This window comes from Notolabrus celidotus, chromosome 11 (genome assembly GCF_009762535.1).
Source record: "Notolabrus celidotus isolate fNotCel1 chromosome 11, fNotCel1.pri, whole genome shotgun sequence".
Classification (NCBI taxonomy): Eukaryota; Metazoa; Chordata; class Actinopteri; order Labriformes; family Labridae; genus Notolabrus; species Notolabrus celidotus.
The window spans coordinates 27,356,160-27,379,446 of NC_048282.1; the positions used below are offsets into that span (position 1 = coordinate 27,356,160).

General features: G+C 41.1%; 1 protein-coding gene across 8 annotated transcripts in view; it reads right to left on the reverse strand.

Annotated features, from left to right (window-relative positions):
- LOC117821602 (ankyrin repeat and SAM domain-containing protein 1A) overlaps positions 1–23,287 on the reverse strand; it is a 95,630-nt gene that overhangs the window by 16,616 nt on the left and 55,727 nt on the right. For 4 of the 8 annotated variants that reach the window (XM_034696008.1, XM_034696006.1, XM_034696007.1 and 1 more), the window contains 2 exons: positions 12,695–12,764; positions 8,557–8,669 (listed from right to left, as the gene is read on the reverse strand). In XM_034696008.1, coding sequence (XP_034551899.1) covers positions 8,557–8,669; positions 12,695–12,764 — 183 coding nt within the window. Of the gene's footprint in view, positions 1–8,556; positions 8,670–12,694; positions 12,765–14,157; positions 14,215–23,287 lie in introns of all 8 variants that reach the window. The other 4 variants (XM_034696003.1, XM_034696005.1, XM_034696000.1 and 1 more) reach the window with 2 other exon arrangements.

The following is a 23,287-nucleotide window of genomic DNA, read 5'->3' on the forward strand; positions in this document are numbered from 1 at the left end:
ATACACTAACTAATTCAAATATAGTCCTAATTGAACATTGATGTCGGTGTAACTGTGTGATAACTTGAGACAATTCACCCCGCTTTAACCTCAGAAAACCACAAAGTTTGGTATAGTTTATGGGCACGCAATGCATACCTGTTTCTCTAGCTGATTTAAAACACTTCACCTCAGGGGCAGCCATCCTGGTTGTTCAAGCAAATGCCTCAAGGACGCTGTAAGTAATGAAGGGTATGACTGTGAGGTTGATGGAGGTGATGCATCTCGGGTGAGGAAAACACAAGCTTTCACATTCTGTTCGTTCTATACCAAGAATGAGGTTTTGTTTTCCTCCAAGTTCAAGGTTTACACGTATTACCTAACGGACGGGTAATAAATCAGTCACCTTTTTGGAATCAATTGAAAATTTCAGTAATTTTTTAAGAAAGAAGATTAAATGTCTTCTACCTTCTGCACCTCAGATGTGAGATGTTTTGCCTGTTTAGTCAAACTAATGAGTTTGTTGGCAAATGATCTATAATAAAAATGACGACATTTTCCTCCTCCCATTATTCACCCCTGCTGAAAGCAAGGACTTTAAATTCTAACCCTCACAAGTTATTTGTAAAAACAGCACAAGGGATCATGTAGTCCTTGAAAAGAAGCTGAGTCATTGAAACTCTTGTCTCCTGCCACAACATTTACCTCTGCTGTTTTCTGATGAGCTGTTTATCCCCAAACTAACACTCTGGGAACATAAACAGTGTGACCTGAGAGATGTTGTGGTGATAGCTCTGTGAGGAAAATCCTGACAAATGGGGAGCAGCCTTTTCCCCACCACCGGCTCAGCAGGTCCAAAAAGTGAGAATACATTGTTGGAAGAATGCTTACATCAGCACAACACGGCTGAAAAGAATACATCTAGATTAGAGAGAGGTACGTGGCTTTGTGTGTGTGCCCGCACTTCCCCATCCATCTCTGCTTCCCTCTGTTCTCTCATTAAAATGCTGCTCTCTCCTCGGCCGATCCGGAGCACAGCCACAGCGGTCCCTCTGGTTTAAAAGCACTCTGAATTCAGGCCAGAGGCTCGAGGGCACGGATCAGTCATCTCCATCCTCTAAAGGACAGCCAACCAACAGCACTGAAATCATAGCTTGTCCTCCTAAAAAGGCTGTCAATAAGACCACACAGGCCTGTGAAGAAAGACTGCCGGGAAACGGTGCAAAGAAAGCTGTTTTATAAATTAACTCACTTCATTCCGGCACCGATGTTTTTCAAGCAGATAAATGGACAATGCATCACCTCCATTACCCCAACAGAAAAATCTATTAATCCATTTGCAATCCTTGAGCTGCTAATGCATGACGCCATTACTGAAGACCTAATATGTCTGCAGGCTTTGGTGGCATTGACTCTATCGGAAAGTCACTTTGCATTTGTTTACTGACGGGAAAATAACAACAGGAGCAGCAAAAAATAATTATAAAGGAGACACTGATGTGAAATTGGTGCTCCAACATGTTGCTTTTGTGATGCTTCTCTCAGCTTGGCAGTCTTAGAACTCATTGGCTATTGTGTAGAATTGGACATCATAGCATTTGGGAACAATAGCAAACTTTTTGGGGCTATCAGTGTAACCACTGGTGTTTAGCAATATAGGACTTCTTGGAATGACTATCTTTTCTGTGTTTGCCATTGTTTACAGACCATCTAGTAATTTGGGAAGTGAGAATGGAGTCTGAGTTAAGAGACAACATTTAAGAGTGGACTGCTAACTGCACTTGAATGCAAATAACTGTTAAAAGAGATCATCTAAATCCAAATTAGATTGTGTTTCCCTCCCTGATTTCTGCTGTTCACGGGCTACTTTTCTATTTGTAGAAAAAAACCTATTAGAATACTTCTGATACCAAAACATGGTCCCACATAAACAGTGATTACACTATTCACATTGAAGCAAAGTAACTCCTTCTAGCATGCACTGAGACACCTCCACTGACACAAAACTTCCACTTGTTTTTCTCCTCCTCCATCCTGCTCCATGCTAGCTTCAAACAAAATGATGTCCCTTCAGAAGTGCATTGGTGACACAGTTGTCTTGAATACAAACTAACTTGGAGCAACGCCGTCTGACAGACCCCGTCACAGGGAGCGACACCGCAGCAAGGGGAGGCAATCGTAAGCAGACTGTAAAGAAAATGAGCTGTTTTGTCTGATAGACATTAGTTGTCAGTAACAGTGAGCGCTGCAGAACAGCGCGGTCACACCGAGCTTGTTTCATGGGGACATTTGCTCCATGAGTCGATAAAAAGCTTCTAATTGGTTTCAGAGGAGGCCTTCCTCTGCCTCGGTACTTTAACACAATACAATCACTGCTGTTATTGATCCGTTTCTAAAGCAAGCCTGCAGGATAGACAGAGATCACGGCAGCCTGAATGGCAGAGTAAACACTGTTTAATTAGTGATCTGCTGCACATTGGCTCTGGCTCTTTCTCAGTGATTGTTTTTCCAACGCCTTTCATACGCATGAGGAGATTAAAGCAGCTCATTTCGGTTGACTGGTACAGTTTGCTGCTCAATTATTGCTTCATTTTCAAGTTTGATGATAACAAAGATAGAACTGTTGCTGTCCTCGCATGAATTTGGACTCTCTGTATTGCAACTGCTGGAATATAAAGTAGTTATTCAAGCTGTATTCAATTCCTGATTCATTTTTAGTCAGCAATAATACAAAGAATAAGTTAGGTAAAAGACTAGAGATAGTTAGTGTCTATCATACAGCCCAAAAGTGCATAATATCAAATAAATAATTTCATTAATATGGCATTAAAGCTGGCGTTGGTGGTCAGATTTAGATAGACTTTATGTTATACTGGTTAAAATTATCTTTATGTCCCGATTGCAATCAATACATAATGTGTTCTGAAAAAAGAGTGAAAAAAAGCCGCTATCTACAGCCGGAGTAAACCTGGGAAAACACCAACCAATCCCTGCCATCAGGATCCAAATTATGAAACCAATCAAATCCTGTCCTGCCGTTCTGCCCTCCTCCTGCGCGTACATTTCATGTTTGTTTGTGTTTTTAACTTTCACTATGATAAATTTTGGTGTTTTCTTACTGCTGAGTGAGACATGAGTTGACGTAGTGCAAAACACAAATGTTGTGCTGAGGACCGGTTTTGAATCAGTCACGATCATTTGGTCGCGAATCATTGGCGCTCGTGCATGTGAGCGGGGGGGGTCGTTCTGGAGGAGCGAGGGGAGGGGTTAGACGGAGTCCTGAGGAAATGCTACATTCAAATTCATGCTAGTTTTCCGTGACTATCAACCCTAGCTTTAAAGATAGTAAAAATAGATACATGAACAAATGCATTTGGAAAAAACAAGGAAAATCCCAGTCTCGAAATATTTAAGATTTTTTAAAATAATATCTTTAATTTAAATTTTTAATAAAAAAGGCATTATATTTAAAGCTACTATGAGGAGTTTTTAGCAAGTTATGGAACAGACTGAAATCAATACTGAAGCCGTCAAGTGACCTACAAAAGCAAACAAGAGCATTTGCATTAAGATTGATCATTTCTTTATTGTATTTTTTCGTGGTTGTAACCAGCTGCTAAATCAGCCTTTGCTTACATTTCTACCGCAACAATCACAACATTGGATACGTTTGAATGTTATAAGACAGCAAGATGTTATTTTGCATCAGCAAACATGGCTTTCAATTGTACTAGACAAGACTGATAGCTTTGTTCACAGGGGGCACCAAAATAGTCACGAATCAAAAGTTCAATACAAGAGCTTTAAGTTCGTCCATCCATCCATTACCTTTACTGCTCTTCCAATATGGCTGGGCTATTAAATTGGTGGCTTCCAGGCCAAATCCAGCTCACATGTAACCTTCAAGTGGACCCAAACCTACCAGTGTACATGAACCCAATATATGTAGAAATAGTTGGATTGCATATACGGTATGTACAAAGCAGCTTTAGAGTGAGTCATCTTACGTCAGTCCTATCTTTGTCAAGAGTTGCACATGCGCAGTACCGATATAAATGGAGGTTCAAGGAAGTAGCCAAGACGGACAACCAAACACACTCAGGTTCACACCTATGAGCAATTAGGAGTCACCAATTAACCTTACCAGCATGTTTTTGGTCTGTGGGGGGGACGCGGTATAACCCGGTGGGCGAGAACATGCAAACCTGGAACAGAACACAGAAAAGCCACAGACATTTCTTCCTGTATTGCAAAGTGTTCTTTCCAATGCACTCAATGCACCAGAGCACATTCAATGCATCAAGAGAAGTTTAGTAAAGCCAAGGTGACTGAGAGGGTAATTCTCTTTTCCAATCGTGACCAAATTGTTATTCCTAAAAAAGAGGGTCAACACTTGCTAAGGGAAGGACACACTGTTTAAATGCTAGAGCTATTTTTCTTCCTAAATCCTCTTGAGATTTCAGAGAGCCAGGTGGGCAGTAAGCTGTGTTTAAAGATAGAAAAATATCCAGCTCCCATCCTTCTTTGAGAGAGGAGGACTCAGAGTGTGAAAGACTAAAAGACAGTAGGAAGATTAAACCCTGAGTGTGACTTCAGAGGCTTCATCATGGAGTTAAACATGGATGTTGATGGCACAGGATCAGAGAGAGAGAGAGAGAGAGAGAGAGGCAGATAAATGGAGATTCTCTCTTTTCTTAAGTTATGCAAAGTAGATTAAAGATTATTCGTGGACGTTTCTTAAAATAAGTCAGACGCAGCTGGCTACTACAGCTATAGGATAAGAGCATCACATGTTCACATTTATGCTGGGTCTTCATCAGTGTGAAGTTTCTAGCTTTGTAATACTATTAATGACACTAAAACATGTTTGATATTATTATGTGAGCTTAATTTAACCACCAAATATTTATACTGTAACCTGTAACCTAATCTTTCCTCTTGGGGTTTGGTTCAGCTCGTGCTCATGTTGTCACGATTTTTGAAGTAATTTACCTTCATTTAAATATTCTTGAGCTTGTGCCGTGTTTGAAGCTTTAGACACTGGTTTCACCTCGAGCGGGTGTGTTATCTTCACAAGCAGACAGAAAACATCTGTCAGCTCATGAAAACACCTTTGAAGATACAACCTGCTGCTGGATAACACCAAAGAAGAAATGTTTTCCTCCCCTCAAGGTTTGCGTGGGCTACACTTTGGGACCGAATTCAGGAGTATGTCTGACATTGTGTCGTGCAAATCTTAAATGACATTGCAGCACAGTTTACTTGATGAACTGACTATTACTTTCCATTTATATACTTGGAGGTATTTTGATGTCTGGCCTCCAGGAGAAGTGGTCACAGGAGGATGATAACTTGGTCACAGGAATGTTCAGTCCAGATTACAGATGCAGAGTCTAGATGTGTATCACATGCATGTCTTTAGAGGGGTCGAGGATAAAATGTGGTCTAAATACTAAGTTGACTACAAACAGCAACCTTCCTTGTTGAAGTGTAGAAGTGCAAACACTGGCTGTTCCTCAAGTGTCCACCTAATGCCGGCTCCAAAGCCAAGGAGACCCCATTCACACTTTCATCAAATCGCACATCTTTACAGCAAAATTAAACATGTTTACAACCTGGGACAAAAGAGGAGCTCATGTGTATGGTATAATTCTCTATATGTACACTGTGATGGGGTAGGCGTTTTTTTTTATAACTGGTGTTTTGAAGATATTAAGGTAACAAGTTTAGCATAATTACCAGGACTATCAATGTTTTAATGGTGATTGTCCATAGTTAATTGGCAAATTAATCACTTCTGAATGTACTTTAAAAGGAATATTTTTCAATATTGTTAATGCTCTCATCAACAACAAAGTGGGCAAATATGCTTGCTTCATGCAAATGTATGTCTATTATTATTTCAACTATCTAAAACAATGACAAATACTGCTCAGAAAATTCTCCAGAACAACCTCAACGGTATTGCAAGCTCAAAAATACGCTGGTAGCAGATGGACAAATAGACCTGAATGTAACATTACTTATTAAACACAATGTAGTGTCCAACTTCAAAACTTCAAAACAAAAGTAATATTCAGATCCCCTGTTTTTTCAAGCACCTCAGTATAAAACAGTGGACCTCATGCATCACAACAGACACATTGTACAACAGTTACATTGGTTAAATTTTCCATCAATCAAAGATTATTCCCCGGATCCTTCACACTAAAAGAATATAATCACACACACAGTGATTGTGTGTTTAACCTCAAATGGGGGAAAATAAAGTACATGCTGGAAAGTGTGCAGCGGAGACGCCTGGACAAGTTTGGCGAAGAGAAGGAAGAGGGCTCTTTGTGTCATCTGTGTACTCAGCTTCAAGCGGTGTTTAAGACTCACTGTACTCCAGTGGAAACTTAGGCTATGTTCACACTGCAGGCAACAGTGGCCCAAATCCAATTTTTTCGGGGTCAAGTGACCGGGTCAGATTTTTTAGAGGCAGTGTGAACATTCAAATCAGATTTTTTCAAATCAGATTTAGACCACTTCCATATGTGGTCCGGAATCAGATACAGATCAGATTTTTTCAATGCGACCTCAGTGTGAACGGCCAAGGCGGATTTGATGTGCATTTGATACTTTCACGTCACTTTATAAAAGGAGATGGAGCGCCTCAATTGAGTGTCCTGCCGAAGGAGTCTTGGGGAGAGCCGCTGACAGATGTTATTTAAAGTTGCCCTCAACACCTGGAAGTTTTGAATAAACTCTGTCTCTGAAACTATTTACTTCGCAGACCCACCACTCCTGACTCCGTGTCCGCATCCACATAGACCTTTCAATCGTATTTGTGGCAACAGCTCCACAAAATGCCGAAACGAGCAATTTGGCTCTCTTTTTCTTTATACTTGACCTCCTCCCATTTGGTCATTCATTCTCCGGCTCCCACTGCACAAAAACTTTGTAACAAAGGTGAAAATGCTGACTTCCTCCATGTTTACGTTTGTGAAACAGCTGCATGTGACGTCATTGTTACTGTTCTTTTGTGCATGCGGGGCAGTTCGGAGCCGCAAACAGTTCACACTGGAATTGGATACAGGTCACATTATAGATGGTAATGTGAACAAGCAAACAAAAAATCGGATCTGAGCAAAAATCTGAATTGAGCATTAAGCCTTGCAGTGTGAACGTAGCCTTAGTTCACATTGATAGTAAATGCAAATAACTTTGGTCTTGTGAAGAGAATCATTTGGCAGAGCCTTGAAGCTGAATTTGCCATTCATAAAGACCCATATCTTTAACCATGTCTGCTCAAGTAGGTTTGTTTCTGCTTGCTCCACCTCTATACCTGTTAAATAATTGTTCTGATCTGATCTTTAAAGCCCCTTTTACATTGCAAGTTCAAGATGGGACTGTTATACCTCTGTTATGTCTCTGTTACTACTTCAGTAGCCTTTATTCGGTATTGCATTGTAAAAGTTTTCATTAGTGATTGAATGAATGAAGAAAGTCCTTCAAGAGAATTGCCTTATTTTTTTTATAGACGTTTTATTTTTTGTATGGATTGAAAGTGTACTTGCAGCACTCTGGTTCTGACTTGTATAAATGAAAGGGATCCTTTCAGCCCATATGCAGTAAAGTCTAGTTTAAGAGAAGGTATAAAACCTTAAAATACAACCATCATTCATCCTGAAATATGGGAACGTGTGAGGGTGAAAGTGAATGTTGTTGATAGTATCGACATTCATGATTTTAAAGCAAATATGTTCAGTAAAATCAAGTGTCACATTTGGATTAGATGAAAGCTAGATAACACAACTCCTCTTGAGTTAAAGAGAAGGTGCGTGACAGGCCTGATGAAGGAGGAAAGAGTTTCCTTCATGACCCATAATGGTCTCCTTATTTCCAACATGCCCACTGGCTCAGCCTACCAGCTGGGTCCCCTGTCCTCTTCTCCATCAGTCTTCATCACTGACAAAAGCATCAGAGCCAACTCAGAGTGACGTTGCACATTGTGGGCTCTATAAATGTGTCAGCTTGGCAACAGCATCCCATTTCTCACTTAGAGCCCCGCCATACTGGGGTGTAACACACTCCTGATTCAACACGCAGCCAACCAGCCGCAATGATATCAAAGAGGCTGTAAACAAAATCTGTGACAGGATGGATAAAACTGCTGTGTGGATGTGTAAACCCAGCAAAACATGCCCTGCCTGACAGTCAAGCACCAGAAAGGCACAAACTAGTGCTGAAAACTTTTCAAAGGGTGTGATGAGAGAAATGGAATGATGTGCTGAATTGACACAAAGTAAACAGCTCCTCTAATAACATTTTGTTGCTGGAAAAAGTGAGACCCCTGCTGAAGGGAGGGGTTGTTACAGGATTTCAGCTAATTGAACTTTGGATGAAGCTAATGGGATCATCTCACTGCTAATGGAGGGTGGCACCAATTGGATTAATGCACAAAGACAAACTGGAGTTAAGTAGGAGTAAGTGGTGAAAGACAAGACAAAAGATCAGAAGAGTGAAAGAAGGAAAGAATAAAGAGCATTAAGGTCAATTAAAGACAATTAGGACATAATATAAAAAAGAACTCACCATGTAGTGCAGGTCGTCAAAACCATTCAGGAGGAGTTTGCTCTCGTACTGCGGCAGCCCCACGTGTTCCAGCCAATCCCCCACAGGCTGGTCCAGCAGCCGGCCCGCAGCACCTGCCGACAGGGGAAAACGCTTCAGGAGGGAGAAACCTTTGAGCCGGTAGCAGCGGCACTCTGAGGAGGAGACGTGGCATTGCCACATCATTCTCGGCCAGCAGAGCCGAGCGCACCAGCAGCAGGACGGTGGGGGAGACAGGGTCCTGTGTGAACAGGGCGTCAGCTCCCGCAGGGCAGCGGGGGCCGAACCACAGTCACCCAATATGGATTCAAGCACCCCTGATCTCAGGGGTGAAGGAGAGGGTAAGAGGTACAGGCTGGTGGGCTACCAGCTACACGGTGACTAGCTATAATAGTAACATGTGAGGGTTGTCAAGAGATAGCATGTCCAGTCCAAAACTTAAAGCCACAGCTGGGACAGTTCAGTTTGGAGAGCAGCAGGATGAGATCGGGAAAAATGTCCAGCTTTTTTACTTTTCAAATTTTTGCAGTCCCATGGAAACTTCTTTAAAAACTTGAGGGGATTAAATACAAGGCCATTAATTACCGAAGAAGGTCATCCCATATTTACAGACCCAACTCCTCAGCATATTATCCACAGACAATCCAGCAGGAGTCATCCTGAGAATGATGGAGTTGGAAAGCAGCAAGACGGACACAAACCTGAAACACGCCCGTCACCAGCTGAGATTGATGGAGTAAAAGAGCTGCACTGACAGCTGTCAGCAGCTGAGCTGAGAGGAGGCTAACCGCTACAAGGACAAACACTGGTGTCTACGAATGTAAATACATTACTGGTACGTTTTAACTGACTTCCAAAGCAGAAATCACTCACGCCTCCTGTTGGGAACATTCATTGGTCACTAGGTTCCCAAAGTCTCTTTACTCTCAGTCACAGTTAAAAGTTTACAGAGTAAAAAATGTTCTGCTCTTAAGATAAAAGAAACATATCTTCTATTTTTTGTTAAGACAACAAAAAAACATTGCTGACAACAGGCATGCTAACTTTACATTAAATGTATGCATTAAATGCAGATTTCAAAGCCTCTCTTTCCATCCTCAAAGCTCTCATCTTTCTCAGCCAAAACCAATCCTGCGTTTAAAGGAGCTAAAATAATCCCACTTTGGTCACTCCAGGAGCTTGGAAATGTGTCCAAAAAAAAGGAAAGAAAATGCAGTCAAGGATCCAATCAGCTGCTTCAAAGAGCACTTTGGTAATATCTGTCTCCCTGAATGAACTCTCCTGCAGACAATGAAGCGCTAAAACTGTCTCTCCTCAGACTGTGAGATGCGTCCAGCAGCAGCAGCAGCAGCAGCAGCAACAATAGTCCACTCTTGGCAGATCCAACAGATGCAAAGGTAGCGTCCTTCTATTGTCCTGGCTGCTCACTATTCTGCCACCAGCTCTCCCTCTCTCCTCCTTTACTCCCTCTCTCTCTCTCCCTCATTGCACACTCCTCCACTCCTCCCCTCCCTCCCTGTCTCACTGCAGGTGGCTGCTCTTTGTCAGCGCCACCACAGACCTCCCACCCCTCATTACTCTGAGCATTTGCTACCAGCTTCTGCAGCTTCTGCACATCAGCCTTTTACTCTCACTCGTTAGGTCTCCTTCACACTCCTCCTCCTCCTCCTCTCCTTCACTCTGATGTATAAGTCAATCAGTTGAGAGGAGAAAAGTACAAGAGAGTGCAGGCACAGAGCCAATCAGATGCTCTCCAGTCAACACAGCGAGGAGGCAAACCCTGGACTGAATCAGAGACGGGATAAAAAAAAAGTGATGCAGCTTCTCACATCACCAGAAAGTTCTTTGATGATCTCCTGACGGTTCTTTTCAGACGAGGCTGCGGGCACAGCGGCTGTAACACTGAGACTTACACGTACAGTATAGAGGAACAGATTCAGACTTAGAGCAGACAGCTAGTGATGGGGGGCTAACTTCTTCCCTGCAGTGGTCTCAGCTTTCCATGAGTCTCAAAAGCAACATGAGCTCATCCTCTGACATGCGTAGCGATTAATATTTAAACAGCTCCCTCCAGTGAAGGGCATAACAAACAAGAGTGCGAGAATAGGAAGACAGAAAACTTTGTGCAAAAAGCGCTTTGCTGAAATATATATTTAAATGTGGCGAAGGCAAAGTGTAAACTAGAGGAGAATGTTGAATAATGAGAGTCGATTTTTTGGTTTGCTGCTACAGTCCCCGGGTGTCATCCATCAGCCCAGATGACAGGGCTTTGACAAGCGTAGAGAATAACAAGAGGGGAGGTACAGAAATGCTTAACACAACACCGTTACAGGAAAGAGAGACAGAGTAGATCTAAAACCAGTGTCTCTGCCACTTCGGTTTAAAACTAGCAGTGTAGTTTCAGCTCAGAGAACAGTACTTAGCCTGGCCTGCCCACTTTAACTGAAAGTTTCTTAAAATGTGTCTTGAAACGTGCTAGATTATCAAGGAACTACACTTCCTCAAGGACACTCAGAATAAGCAGCTGTCCATAATCCCTACAGACGATGCTCTCTCTGGGTGTAAACAGCTAAAGAGCTCCAGTAATGACTGTTACTAATCATATACTGTTTAACTGGCAGAACTCATTGAATATCAAACATTTCATGGAAGAACTATGTCCAATTAAAACACAAGATCAGGAAAAGATAAGATAAGATAAGATAAGATAAGATAGTCCTTTACTTGTCCCACAACGGGGAAATTCAAAAAAATATAAAAGCAAAAAAGGGCCTAGAAAGTAACAATTATTAAAAAGTTAAAATCAAAATTAAAAGGAAAGAGGTAAAAAATAAGCATATCTTACAGCATATATTGATTATATAGTCTGACCACTGCAGGAAGAAAAGACCTGCGGTATCTCTCCGTGAGACACCGCGGGTGAAGAAGTCTGTCACTGAACGAGCTAACTAGCGTTGTTATAGTCTCCTGGAGGGGGTGTGACGTGTTGTCCATTAGAGAAGATAGCTTGCTATCATCCTCCTGTCAGCCACTACCTCCATAGGGTCCAGTGGGCAGCCCAGGACAGAGCTGGCCTTCTTCACCAGTCTGTTCAGCTTCTTCCTGTCCACTCCAAAGAAGATGGCTGATGCCACCACAGAGTCAAAGAAGGACTTCAGAAGAGCCCCCTCCACACCAAAAGACCTGAGTCTCCTGAGCAGAAAGAGTCTGCTTTGTCCCTTCTTGTACAGCGCATTTGAGTTGTCAAGTAAACAGCAATTTAGACGAGAGCTTCGAAACTGGATTGTCACTAATAACTAGTTGCTTTATGTTGTTTCAAATGGACTATATTACACAGTTAAGAGTGATTCTGTGCATTTAGTTTCAAGCTTATACTGCTTTGACAGAAGGACGAACAAACTCCTTTCTATTCTTTATAACAGCAAAATGAGTAAAGCCGTTCAAAAGCATCATCCTTGTTTTTCTGCAGCTGCCTATCCCCATCCTTATTTGTTCCATAAACCAAACTGTCTAGCTGCATTACACATCTGTGCCCAATTCCCTGTCGTTAACAGAATCGCAGTTTGTTATCAGGCGCCTCCTTCACTGACCATGTCTCCTGTTTTTATCTTGTTTTCCCTTTAGGCCACTGTTAGGGATCAGATGAGCCGCACAATGATACAAATAAAACATCCAAGGAGGCACGGGGAACAAGAGGAAGCGGGGGAACACAACCAGACAACATTTGGAAAACGTTTCTGTGACAACAAATCAATGTGCATCACATGTAGGACACTTGATTGATGGTTTTGAGGAGCATACATTTTGAGTTGCAATTATTATTACAGCTGAAATCTCTGGCTAGAGCTGAATTGACAAGTTAAGGTTGGGATACTCAAACCAAAAGTGCTGGGTATAAAATTCACAGGAGATTGATAACGCAATATTGGTGAAATTCATTACAAAGTGAGAGAAAACAGATAAGAAACCAGCTCTAAGATGTAGGGAAAAAAAAGGCATAGCTTATACTTTTCCCCTCCAATCTTTGAGCAATTTCAATCTGAAAAGTTATATGCTCCCTTTCTACGTGTTGAATTCTAACATTCAACATCATGAAAAGGCAGTAATTATCACACTCTACCTGGTGTAGCATATTGCTGATCTCTGGAGAAATCGATTCCAGCGCCAATCAGCGTCATGATCTTCTCGATCTGTGAATAGGAGAAGAAGAAAGAGATAAGAATCTGAGGGAGCAAACAGAGTTTCGCCTCCACCTGTCACCAGAAACGAATACAGTAAAATACCCCCATGCCTTAAATAATACACCACCAAATGTTACAGATATTAAGTGAAGTCAGTGATAGTAGCTGAGTTTCCTTTAGCAAGAAAACAATCAGTATATTTAGTTTTATGACAACACATATAAGACATTTGAGGGGCATTTTTAGCAAACACATGGTTGATCACCTTCATAGCATTATATTATATTCATTAAGGTGACTGTAATTTCTATTAGGTATGAGCTGCAGGTAGCAGCATCTCTTCTGAAGTCAAAAACGTTCTCTCAAAATATGATGCAAAGATGCAAGCTCAATAACAAAATAGGATCAGGATATTACAATTTTTCCAATATTTATGAAGCCCTCAGAAAAAAAGGCTTTCCAGGAAGCTGGACTTCCTTTTTCTTAAATAAACCCTGGAAGTTTCCTTATTGTTTCACTGACAGAGTTAAATACAGAGAGAACCTGAAAAGAAAGAGCGATAAGTAAAACCGAAAACATGCCCTGGTTCCCATGTTCCCGTGCAATATCTCATGCATCTAAACATAATGCATGCATACAAGGGGTTGGATGTCTCCAAGCACCGTCGCTGATGCCCCACTGTGTTAATATGCAAGGACAGAACACTGTTATCTTCTTCAATGCATCCATAGGGGCAGGTCAATGAAGCAGCAAATACTTTGTGCAGCTAAATGCAAAATAAAGCTCTTTTCAACCAATTTAATAAGCTAGGTGATTGTGAGCAGAACATGAAAAGGTAGAGTCTGACAGTGCTGCTGTCACATTCTGTCTCTCCAACTCTACCTATCTTTATCTGTGTTGGGCCTTTTTGCAAATATTTGGTCTGAAACTGCTTGTCTTGCCACCAGATAGAGCATTATCTCTAAATGTCAAACTCTAAAAGCTGTAAAAGCCCCCAGACAGGTTGTACATCCCTGTTAATATAATTATAAAAGGCAATGAAGTGCCTTCAGGGGACTGATTTGTAAGGTTTTCATCATCAGTCTGTATGTGGATGTTAAGCAGTAATATGGTGTGTAATTGGAAGAGAAATGTCGGTCAGAGGAGCAGAGACGGAAATTTAACTTTGAAGAAGGATACATCTATTTAACTGAGCTGCTGTCAGACTGAATAAAACTGAATTAAAGCTTCTAGACTTGCTTAGAGGAAGAAATGAATAATCACTGAGATTATATCATTTCAAAAGGGGTTTCAGGAAACCTGAAAGGGTCCCATCTACTTCCACAAAGAATGCCCCTGAAGAGGACAGAGCCAACCCCTGAAAAGGATTCAGGAGAGGTTTGAATGAAGGTGGATGTCTTACGCTTTCAAAGGAATTAGATCTCCGTTGTTTTGTGGCAGGTGAAGTCATCTGATTCTGCTAAGAGAAAATTCATGGTTTGGTTTGACTTCTTTCTGTGCACCTACCTACGCTGTGCCAGCCATTTCCCATATTCACAGGGCAGCATTTCATTCAGGCATCACGCTAACTGATCATCACACCCTGCAGGATGTAGTCAAGTACATCACTATGTCACACTACCCCCCCTGATAACCCTCATCCTCAGAGGGGAAAACATAATTTCCATCAAAGGTAAGATGTGAGACAAGGGCAGTGTCAGAATAACATGATTGTTATCCATCTGGCCAATAATGTTGATTAAAATACTGCAAATTCACCAGATGGTAGATTAGCATTATTCTTCTCAAGCGTGAAGAATAACCACTGTCTACTGACACCACATGTTCTCTCTATCAGCCATTAAACAGGAAAGTTGATGGTGAATTGGCAGCTTTTTTGCTACCTGAGCAAAAACCGAGTCAGCAAAAAAAAAAAAGGTATTTGTATTGGAGTGTCTTTGCCTGTGTCAGTACTCCAAGTACACTTGAGGATGGAAAAACTGGATTTATACAAACACAAAACACACAGGACATACTTTTGAGGGAGTATATCAACAATATATACTACTGATATGTAATTGAAGTACATGCTTGTACTTGTACTTCCGATGAGAACAAAAGTTATTCCCTCACATTGTGAGACTTGTTAGTCTACTGTCGGATAAACAGCTTGATGACACCGAGTGGGTGATGTCCTAGCTCTTGTTCCGTGTTGCCCTTTCCACTTTATTTAAGAAACTGTTCTACAGTTTTGGTCATAAACCTTTTGGTGGTCTTGACTCTGGTCAATACAGTAAGTATGAAGCTACCAGTTATCCTACACAGAAAACTTGAAAATATGGCGGCGGGGGGGGGGGGGGGGGGGGGGGCTAGCATAGGTATTTTACCGACATTAGAGTGATACAGCTAGTAATACAGCACAGAAACAAGTTTTGAAAGCAAAAGTGACATAGTTAGCAAAGTTGTTAGCTAACGGTTAGCTCATCTCTACATTGAGCAGCTACAAAGCATGACTTATTCATTGGGAGTCGTGTTTTTAGCTACATTATTTGTGTAAGTGCAATAGGACCTTCCTTGTTTTCTACCAACTCTACAGGGAAATATCTGTTCAAAGCTTTGCTAGCTAGTTGCTAATCAAGTCTTTCCTTTCCTTTTGAGAATTTTTCTATAAATATATTTAATATTTAATGAAGTCCTTGGCATGATGGCCATGCTTTCAGATAATTTTGATACAGAAAGACGAAGCTCAAACCAGCCATCTGCTACAGTCAGATTATTTGGTACGAGTCTAATAGAACAACATTTATGGGGGATTTTTTGGGATGTTCTTAAGCGACTCATTTCCTAGTTGCTTAAATGGAAACAAGATATTGATTAGTGACTTATCTAAAAGTTAGAAAACAGTCAAAATTGAGCACAACATATTTTTTATTTACAAGTCTAAACCATAGAATCTTAGAGTCAACTATGTCAAATCAGTATTTCTAGTGTGGGTAAAGTTAGCGGAGCTAGCACCACCATGCAAGTGTCTGAGTGGTAATATGCAAGTTTAAGCAGACACAGCCTATATACTCCTTTTGAGCATTTTCCTATAAAAACAGTCCTACTTTAGCCAGAAGGGACACAGTGAGAACAGTGAAATCAACCAAAACTTAAATTGCTAGTTATTAACTGTGTCTTTCTGCTGTTTGGTGCTGGGCAGACAGTGAACCATCAGTTTTCACGTCTTTCTCCGTTAAAATATTTTCACACTTTACCCAAAAGGAGCCCCACGAGAGGGGGAGAATGAACCAAAACTTTAAAAATTGGACCAGACAGCTACACAATGAGTTGAAACTTGCTTTGGGGCAAAAGCCAGGGGGAAGCTGCAGATTCAAATGATAATTCTGCACAGGCTGGTCACTATAAGCCACCTCTGTTACATTATCTTCAAAGATCATTTGATGATATTATTACCATGTCATTAAGTTATGTTTTCAATTAAAAAAAGAACAAACAAACGGTCAAGCTTAAGTAATATAGTCTCTCTTAAATTGTTGCAGCAGATGTGAAAGATAAAAGGATCTAAGGGTACTGTTAGTGTGTTATGTTAGGCATCTCTTATCTGTGCTTTGAATTTATTACAAAATCTCAACATGTTGACATTAAATGTGTCTCATAATGACCTAAATTATTAGGCCTTAGCAGGATAGAGCCAATTAGAGAGCTCCAGGTGACTATCAGTATTAATCAAGGGCACAATATGTAAAATTCAATACACACAGACCTGCTGTAGCTCTGTGATAATGAGGACAGGGCAGTGTTATCATCTCATAAAGAGGCAGAGGTCGATGCTGAAGGGAGGATTATAGTCCAGAAAGGGAACAATAAGGAGCAACGATCTCCATCTGACGTGTAATTTAGCTGCCAAGTTATTTCTTTAGCTCTCGAGAGACGAGACATGCCTGTGTTCTTTTAACCATTAAAGCAGAGATGCTGATATTCTGTTCCCCGATTGTGGCATCTGCAACAACCTTTGGAAACCTTTCCAAAAGCTTTGAGCTGCAGTGTATGAGGAGGATAAAGCCATTTGAAACACACACAATGCGAAGGTGTGCTGGTTTAAACGAAAACACAATGCAAGTATGCCTGAGGATACCAGAGCAACAATACACACAGCTGCATTCAATCATTTTGTATCAGCTTCACTTGTCCAGCATAATGAAAAAGGGAGTACTAGCCGCTCCAATTTGAATTTGAAGCAGCTACCGTGAAACGCAGGTGTGATATAGTGTTGGAGCTGAGTAAATGCATCCTTATCAGGAGACAGGGCCCAGTGATTTCCTCAAAGTAAAACACATCCACAACAAGAGAGAGTCTCTGAATTTCATGGTTGAGGACTAAGAAGCTTGGTGACATGAGAATTAATCGGAGACAGAGGGAGAGGAATGTGTTTTTGTGCTGCAGGATGAAATCAATACAGAGACCTGAAATGGAGAGGCGTCCATTGTGAGGGGAACTGGCAATGAGAGAGGAGCCACAATGAGGGGGGGGGTCAGAAGTCAGCGGTGAAGGTGGAGGTCAACAGCTGAAGAGCTAGCCGCGACGAGAGATGGTCAGGGTGAGATTAAAGACACATAAGCCCATTTATCATGCCACTCACAGCAGGATGCCAGATCCTGCTGAATAACTCAACCGCTACTTTGGAAAGAGAAAGTGTTCATTGATTGTCAGCCTTGAGAATCTCAAACAATAATGTAAAAAAAACTCAGAGAGGATGTTTGTGGGAGAGCTGCAGGACGCCTGGCCAAGCTTGTCCAGAGTGAAACAAAAGGTTCCTGCAGAGAGAGCGTGCCCAGACCGCCGGCCTCAAATGGGTAAGCTGGCACCGGAACAAGGCTGTGATGAAATCTATGGACAAGTGAATGGCATCAAGGGGAAAACAAGCACACCATCGGCTGAAGCAGGTGCCAACACCTCAATGGTAAAGCGGGACAAAGCACTGTCAGCAGCTCCATCAACATCCTTCTGAAATAGCTTAATGTTAAGCTAGCAACAGTGTCCCTTAAATGCAACTTGAAAACTTAGCAAAGTCATTCCCAAAAGACATTCAATCTATGTTTTCTTAAGGGTTGCATGATAAATCCATTACATTGGTGTTACAAATTCAGACTTTTTCAAAATGTGTTTATTGTTAATGCTTATGTTGTAACAATAAAGAGGGAAAATTATTTTATGTAAACTGACATGCTTATTTTTAAACCGTCTCATTTTGCTTGTATACATTTTAAAATTAACCATTTAATGAAGTCCTTGGCATGATGGCTATGCTTTCACATAATTTTGATGCAGAAAGACGAAGCTCAAACCAGCCATCTGCTAAAAGTTAGAGAACATTCAAAATTGAGCATGATATATTTTTTATTGACAAGTCTAAACCATAGAATCTTAGAGTCAACTTTGTCAAAGTTAGCAGAGCTAGCACCACCAGGCAAGTGTCTGAGTGGTGATATGCAAGTTTAAGCAGACAGCCTATATGCAACTGCATCTCCATTTTTTAGATTAAAATGCAACAATGAAACAATTGAGGGATGCATCACTGCACTGCGAGATGCCATCTGTCATCTGTGCTTGTTTACATCCAGATAGTAGAGCATCAGTGCATTTTAGCAGTGACCATGCACTGCAGCTTGGACACAACATTGTTGATCGTTTAATTGACTTTATGTACATATCTTAGATATTAAATGGGTCATAGCTCACAAACGCTCTTAAATATTTGTTAACTTATCACATTTCATATCATTATCAAGCAATTTAATCCAGTATTGCATATTTTTTTATATCCTGCAGCCCTAGCACACAGTATTTTACTGTATAGACAGGAAAAAGTATTTGGAAAAAGTACTCTCCACTTGTTGTCCGACTACATTTTCATACAGTTGTCAAACTTGCTGGTAGTGGACTGAACTAAATGGGGGAAAAGAAGGAGGGGGGATGTTTTGTTATCAGAAAAAACAGCAAGTTCTGCATGATAAAAAGGATTATTGTTGATTTATATTAAAACAATGTGTTTATCTGGGATTATGCCTTATATTTCATATCACAAATAAGTATAACAAAAACAACCCATTTTCTTCCAGTAAGTTGAAATCTTTTGTAGAAGTCAAAACAGAAAGAACAACCTTTACCTCCAGCGTCTAGACCCAGAGGAGCATTAAGAAGTGGCTGCATGTTTCAGCCCCCTGTGGCTCTCCTGTGTTTCTTCCTAGTTTAGATTAGAGAATAGATTCCCCTGCTGCTCGCACCAGGCCGTGACACACACACCCACAAGTTTGGTTTGATCTCAGCAGGTCAAAAACATGAGACTTCTCCATAACAACACTGCAAGGCCACTTTCCTACTTATAGAAAATAAATGCGCCTCCAAATCCATGAGGGGCTCACAAATGTTGCAAATACAAAACGGCCAAAACGACATGCGGCATGAATTGCCCGCAGAGTTTTAAATGCCACAGAGGATTAGTTTTTAGAGAAAATACTGAAGAGCAGAAGGGGAAAGAGAGAAAGAGGCTTGAGCGGTTTCTCAGTCTATTGTGCTGCATTTAGCAAATAAAGCAACAAACTTCAATCATCAAACTGGCTTTACATGAAATATAATACCCAAAGAAATTCTAGAAAGCATCAATTATTTTCTCATTCAATCCACTCAAGGCAGGTAGAAAAGATTAATGAGCCTCCAGTGGAGCTGCTGCCTGGAAGGGAATCAATACTCACAAAAGCTGGTTTCATAGTGGCTACTGGATCTGCAGAGTGCGAATCAAAAACGAAGTTAAAAGTGAAATGAGGCTGAGGATGGCGGCCCTCTCTCCTTCTGTCTGTGTCTACAGCTCTCTCCTCCTCCTCCTCCTCTTCCTACTCCTCCTCCCATCTGTGGAGCTCAGTGTGCTGCTGGCCCACACAATGTGCCCCCCTGGATTGTCATCTTCAGTCTGATCCCAAGGACCACGACCAAGCTTGCATTAGCATGCGCTTTACACACAAGCACACACCCCAGCACGGCTTGTAGAGCACAAAACACACGCACGCACACACACTCAGCTGAAGCTCCTTAAATGGAGAGATGCATAGGCCAAGACCTCATGCAAGTCAAATCTCCTTGTCTTGAAATGAGAGGCAGAGTATCCAGGGTGTGTGTGAATAAAGGAGAGAGGTTGGGGGGGTTGAAGGAGGGAGACAGGGACGAGGGTGTGTGGGAATATTTAGCAAACCATTTTCAAAGAAGAGAAAGATGTTTCTCAAAGGGGTGTGTGCGTGTGTGCAAGTGGGTGGTTTTAGTTACATCCTGGGACCTTTTTGCCAGAGTGCTGTCACTCAGCTCAGTAGAGTATTTCAGGGCATCAAGACGTGACCGGCAAAAATGGCCGCCGCAGCATCTCAGAGAGAGTAGCAGCGAAACAGAAAAACAGTGTAGATGGAAAAAGCAGGGAGTGAAAACAGACTTGAGTTTTCAGTTTCCAGCGGACACTCCCGGCATTATTAAAGAGAGTGCAGGCTGGGTTACGCCCAATCAAACTTTAACCACTTTGCCCACACACTCTGCTCATTTGCTATGCACTTTACATCGACAGTGTGAATATTTCCATTTCAAGCAAGTGCAGGCTTATTCCCTGAAAGGAAGAGGGGCGAAGAAAGATTCAGGGCTCCTTTTTCCTTCTTTCGCTTTGAGCACAGATCTCCCCGACATCTGAATCCCTATTCAAGTGAGAAGAAACAAGACTGCAACTTCATTAACATCAACTCAGGCTGCCAAATTGGACAAAAGAAATTGCTTTTCAATAGTAATATGTGCTTCAAAGATGCCTGTCAGGCTGTTGTTAAAAAGCATTAACTGAACACATCAGATGATCATTCTACATCCTGCAATCTCTGTGTTTAAAAGGTATAAAGTTCTGACTACAACCCACAGTGGTGCTTACATTTTATATGTTGCAGCTTATAAATTATGGATTCATTGCAGATGCCCTGTATGAATGTATGATGTGTTTGTGTCAGGCTGCTAAACACAGAAATATAGTCCACACACAGTCTGACAGTGAGCATGACAAGAAATCTGCACATACAGCAGATCCATGAGAGGGATGGGGGGGGGGAGTATTTATTCCTCATGGACATCCAGAGCAAAGAATGAAATATTTTCATGGTCAAATGCATGCTAATATTATCTCAAAACACATTCACTCTGAGGCCAGCAGAGTGGAGAGTAAATAAAATCAACTCCCATGGGATGAATGAATAATTAAGGATGAATTGTGATGCTCTTTGCCAGCAGCCTACTTAAAGATTTCAGAGAAGCTTTCAGGCACTGAGATGAACTTAAAGCTGGTCATTTCACCCTGTGGCACACACACAAGTACTACAGATACCGTAAATGAGGCCACTGCCTGAAGTGTATCTCTTTTTCGGACCGATAAGATTCAAGAATACAACCTGTTCTCCTGCCACATGGGAGGCTGTGTGTGCACAAGAGGACAGCCATACCTTCTGTTTTCCCTTTTTTCTTTCACGACCGTATCAATTCTCAACCCAATCAGTTGTGCAGAAACACCACGGGGAAGGCCAACAAAGGAGTCACAGAAGTTGTAACAGGCAGCTGAGGGCACCAGGGGAAGAGCAGCGATCTTCCAATAACCAAGTAAAGTCATCCTGCTGCGAGTTAGTCCTGTCACACTCTCAAAGACTACATCCTCCCCAGCTGCAGTCAGAGGAGGTGAGGGCTGTTCTTTACACAGGATAATGAGACTGCACAGTGCCCGGCCTGTGACCACAAAGTCTGACAGGAGAGTTTAAAGATTTAAGAAGTCAAAATGTTCTCGTTTATAACCCAGCTCTAGCAACGTGTTCTGCAGCAGAGGGGCAACAGTGTCTCAAGGGGAGTGTCAGAACTATCCTCTACGCCTCCACCATTAAAAGTGGATCTTTTATGTATTTCTGACTTTTAAAAAAGGCAATAAGTGATGGACTGTATCAAAGTGAGACTGTATTAGTCACATTCTTTGGTAAATTGTAGCTGTTTCATTACATTTTGAATGTTTTTTGGCCTTTAAATGTGAGGTAAAGAAGGCTCTTATTACTTCACTTCAGGTAACAACAGCTCCAGCCACTAATGGCGTAGACACAGAGGGTGAGAACTTCCTACTTAGCAGAGATCCCAGCTTTACCATGCTGATTGTTACATGGTTGCACTCCCTCTTGACACCCCACCATGCAGACATGCTTATTTTACTCAATAAGAACAGGTAAGTAGAAAACTGGACACTGTGTGTCTGACATATTTCTTAGTTCAGTTCTCTTGTTGCAGCAAAACCACATATAGCAGTTTGAGCCTCGCTCTCTATGGCTGAATGTCTGCTGAGGTTACTTTCATGAGGCTGCTCTGCATGTTGATTTTCAGCATGTTAAACAAGTTATGTTCTGTAACTAGGCAATACTCTCTGTTATATGCATTTTTAATTGCATATAATTGATTTTAAACATTTTCAAAGATACTCATTGTTTGCAACCCTAGTTTGGATTTTCATCATTCTGTTGTTTGTCCACTAGGGAGCACTAACAATTTGATTTGGAATTTGAATTGTAAAATAATCTGGTTTGGTACATATTGTATCTATGATGAATATTTTTCAAGGTAAAATCTTAAAGATGTGTATAAAAATGTTTACTTCTGGTGTAAATATGAATAAAAAACAGTAACTATTTAAAAAAAAGAAGTTATCAGATTTTTTAAATACCAGTACCCTCGGCCTCACAGATACTGCATTGGGATCTGTTGACCAAGTAATCTGTGACAAAATTAAAGAGTTAAAGATGCATAATAATTAAAATAATGTATATGATTTTGACTTGCTTTGCATTAAGTTTTGCATTGTCTTCATGATTTTATGATTTATTTTCACATAATCAAGCCCTTCTTGTAAAATCTGCACCTTCCTTTGTCCTGGTGCTTAAAAGACATGTTCCCTTCTCAGCTCTAGTTGTATCCATCACCTTTAAATACTCTCTAATCATCTGTAAATCTTTCTATAATCCACACCAGCACCTTCATCTAACTCTGACGGCTTCTCATTTGATGTCCCAACAAGAACTCCCTCAGATCTTTCACTTCCTTTCTCTCAGACATCCTCTCTCCCACAAGTCATTTGGTGGGACGACTTCTCTGTTTGTACGGCATTAAACTGTGGAACACCCTCCCACTGGTGACGATGAAAAATCAACCTCATTTGGATTTATTCAAAGGACATTCAAGACTTGCTTTTTTTCAATTTAGCTCTAACCTTGTTTAAACTTTGCTGGTATTGTTGTAAATGTTTTATCAGTCTGCCATAAAACTCTGTTTTTATCTCTCATGCTATTACCGTTTGTTTTTATGGTTTGCATCATCATTTAGTTCAAAAGTACTCCTGAATAATATTTTTTTTTATAGTATAAACTTGTCTCTGCTCTCTGGTGGATGAACTATTTATTAGTAACAGTTTTCAACACAACATATGCTTTCTGTCTTCTGTTGGCTAACAA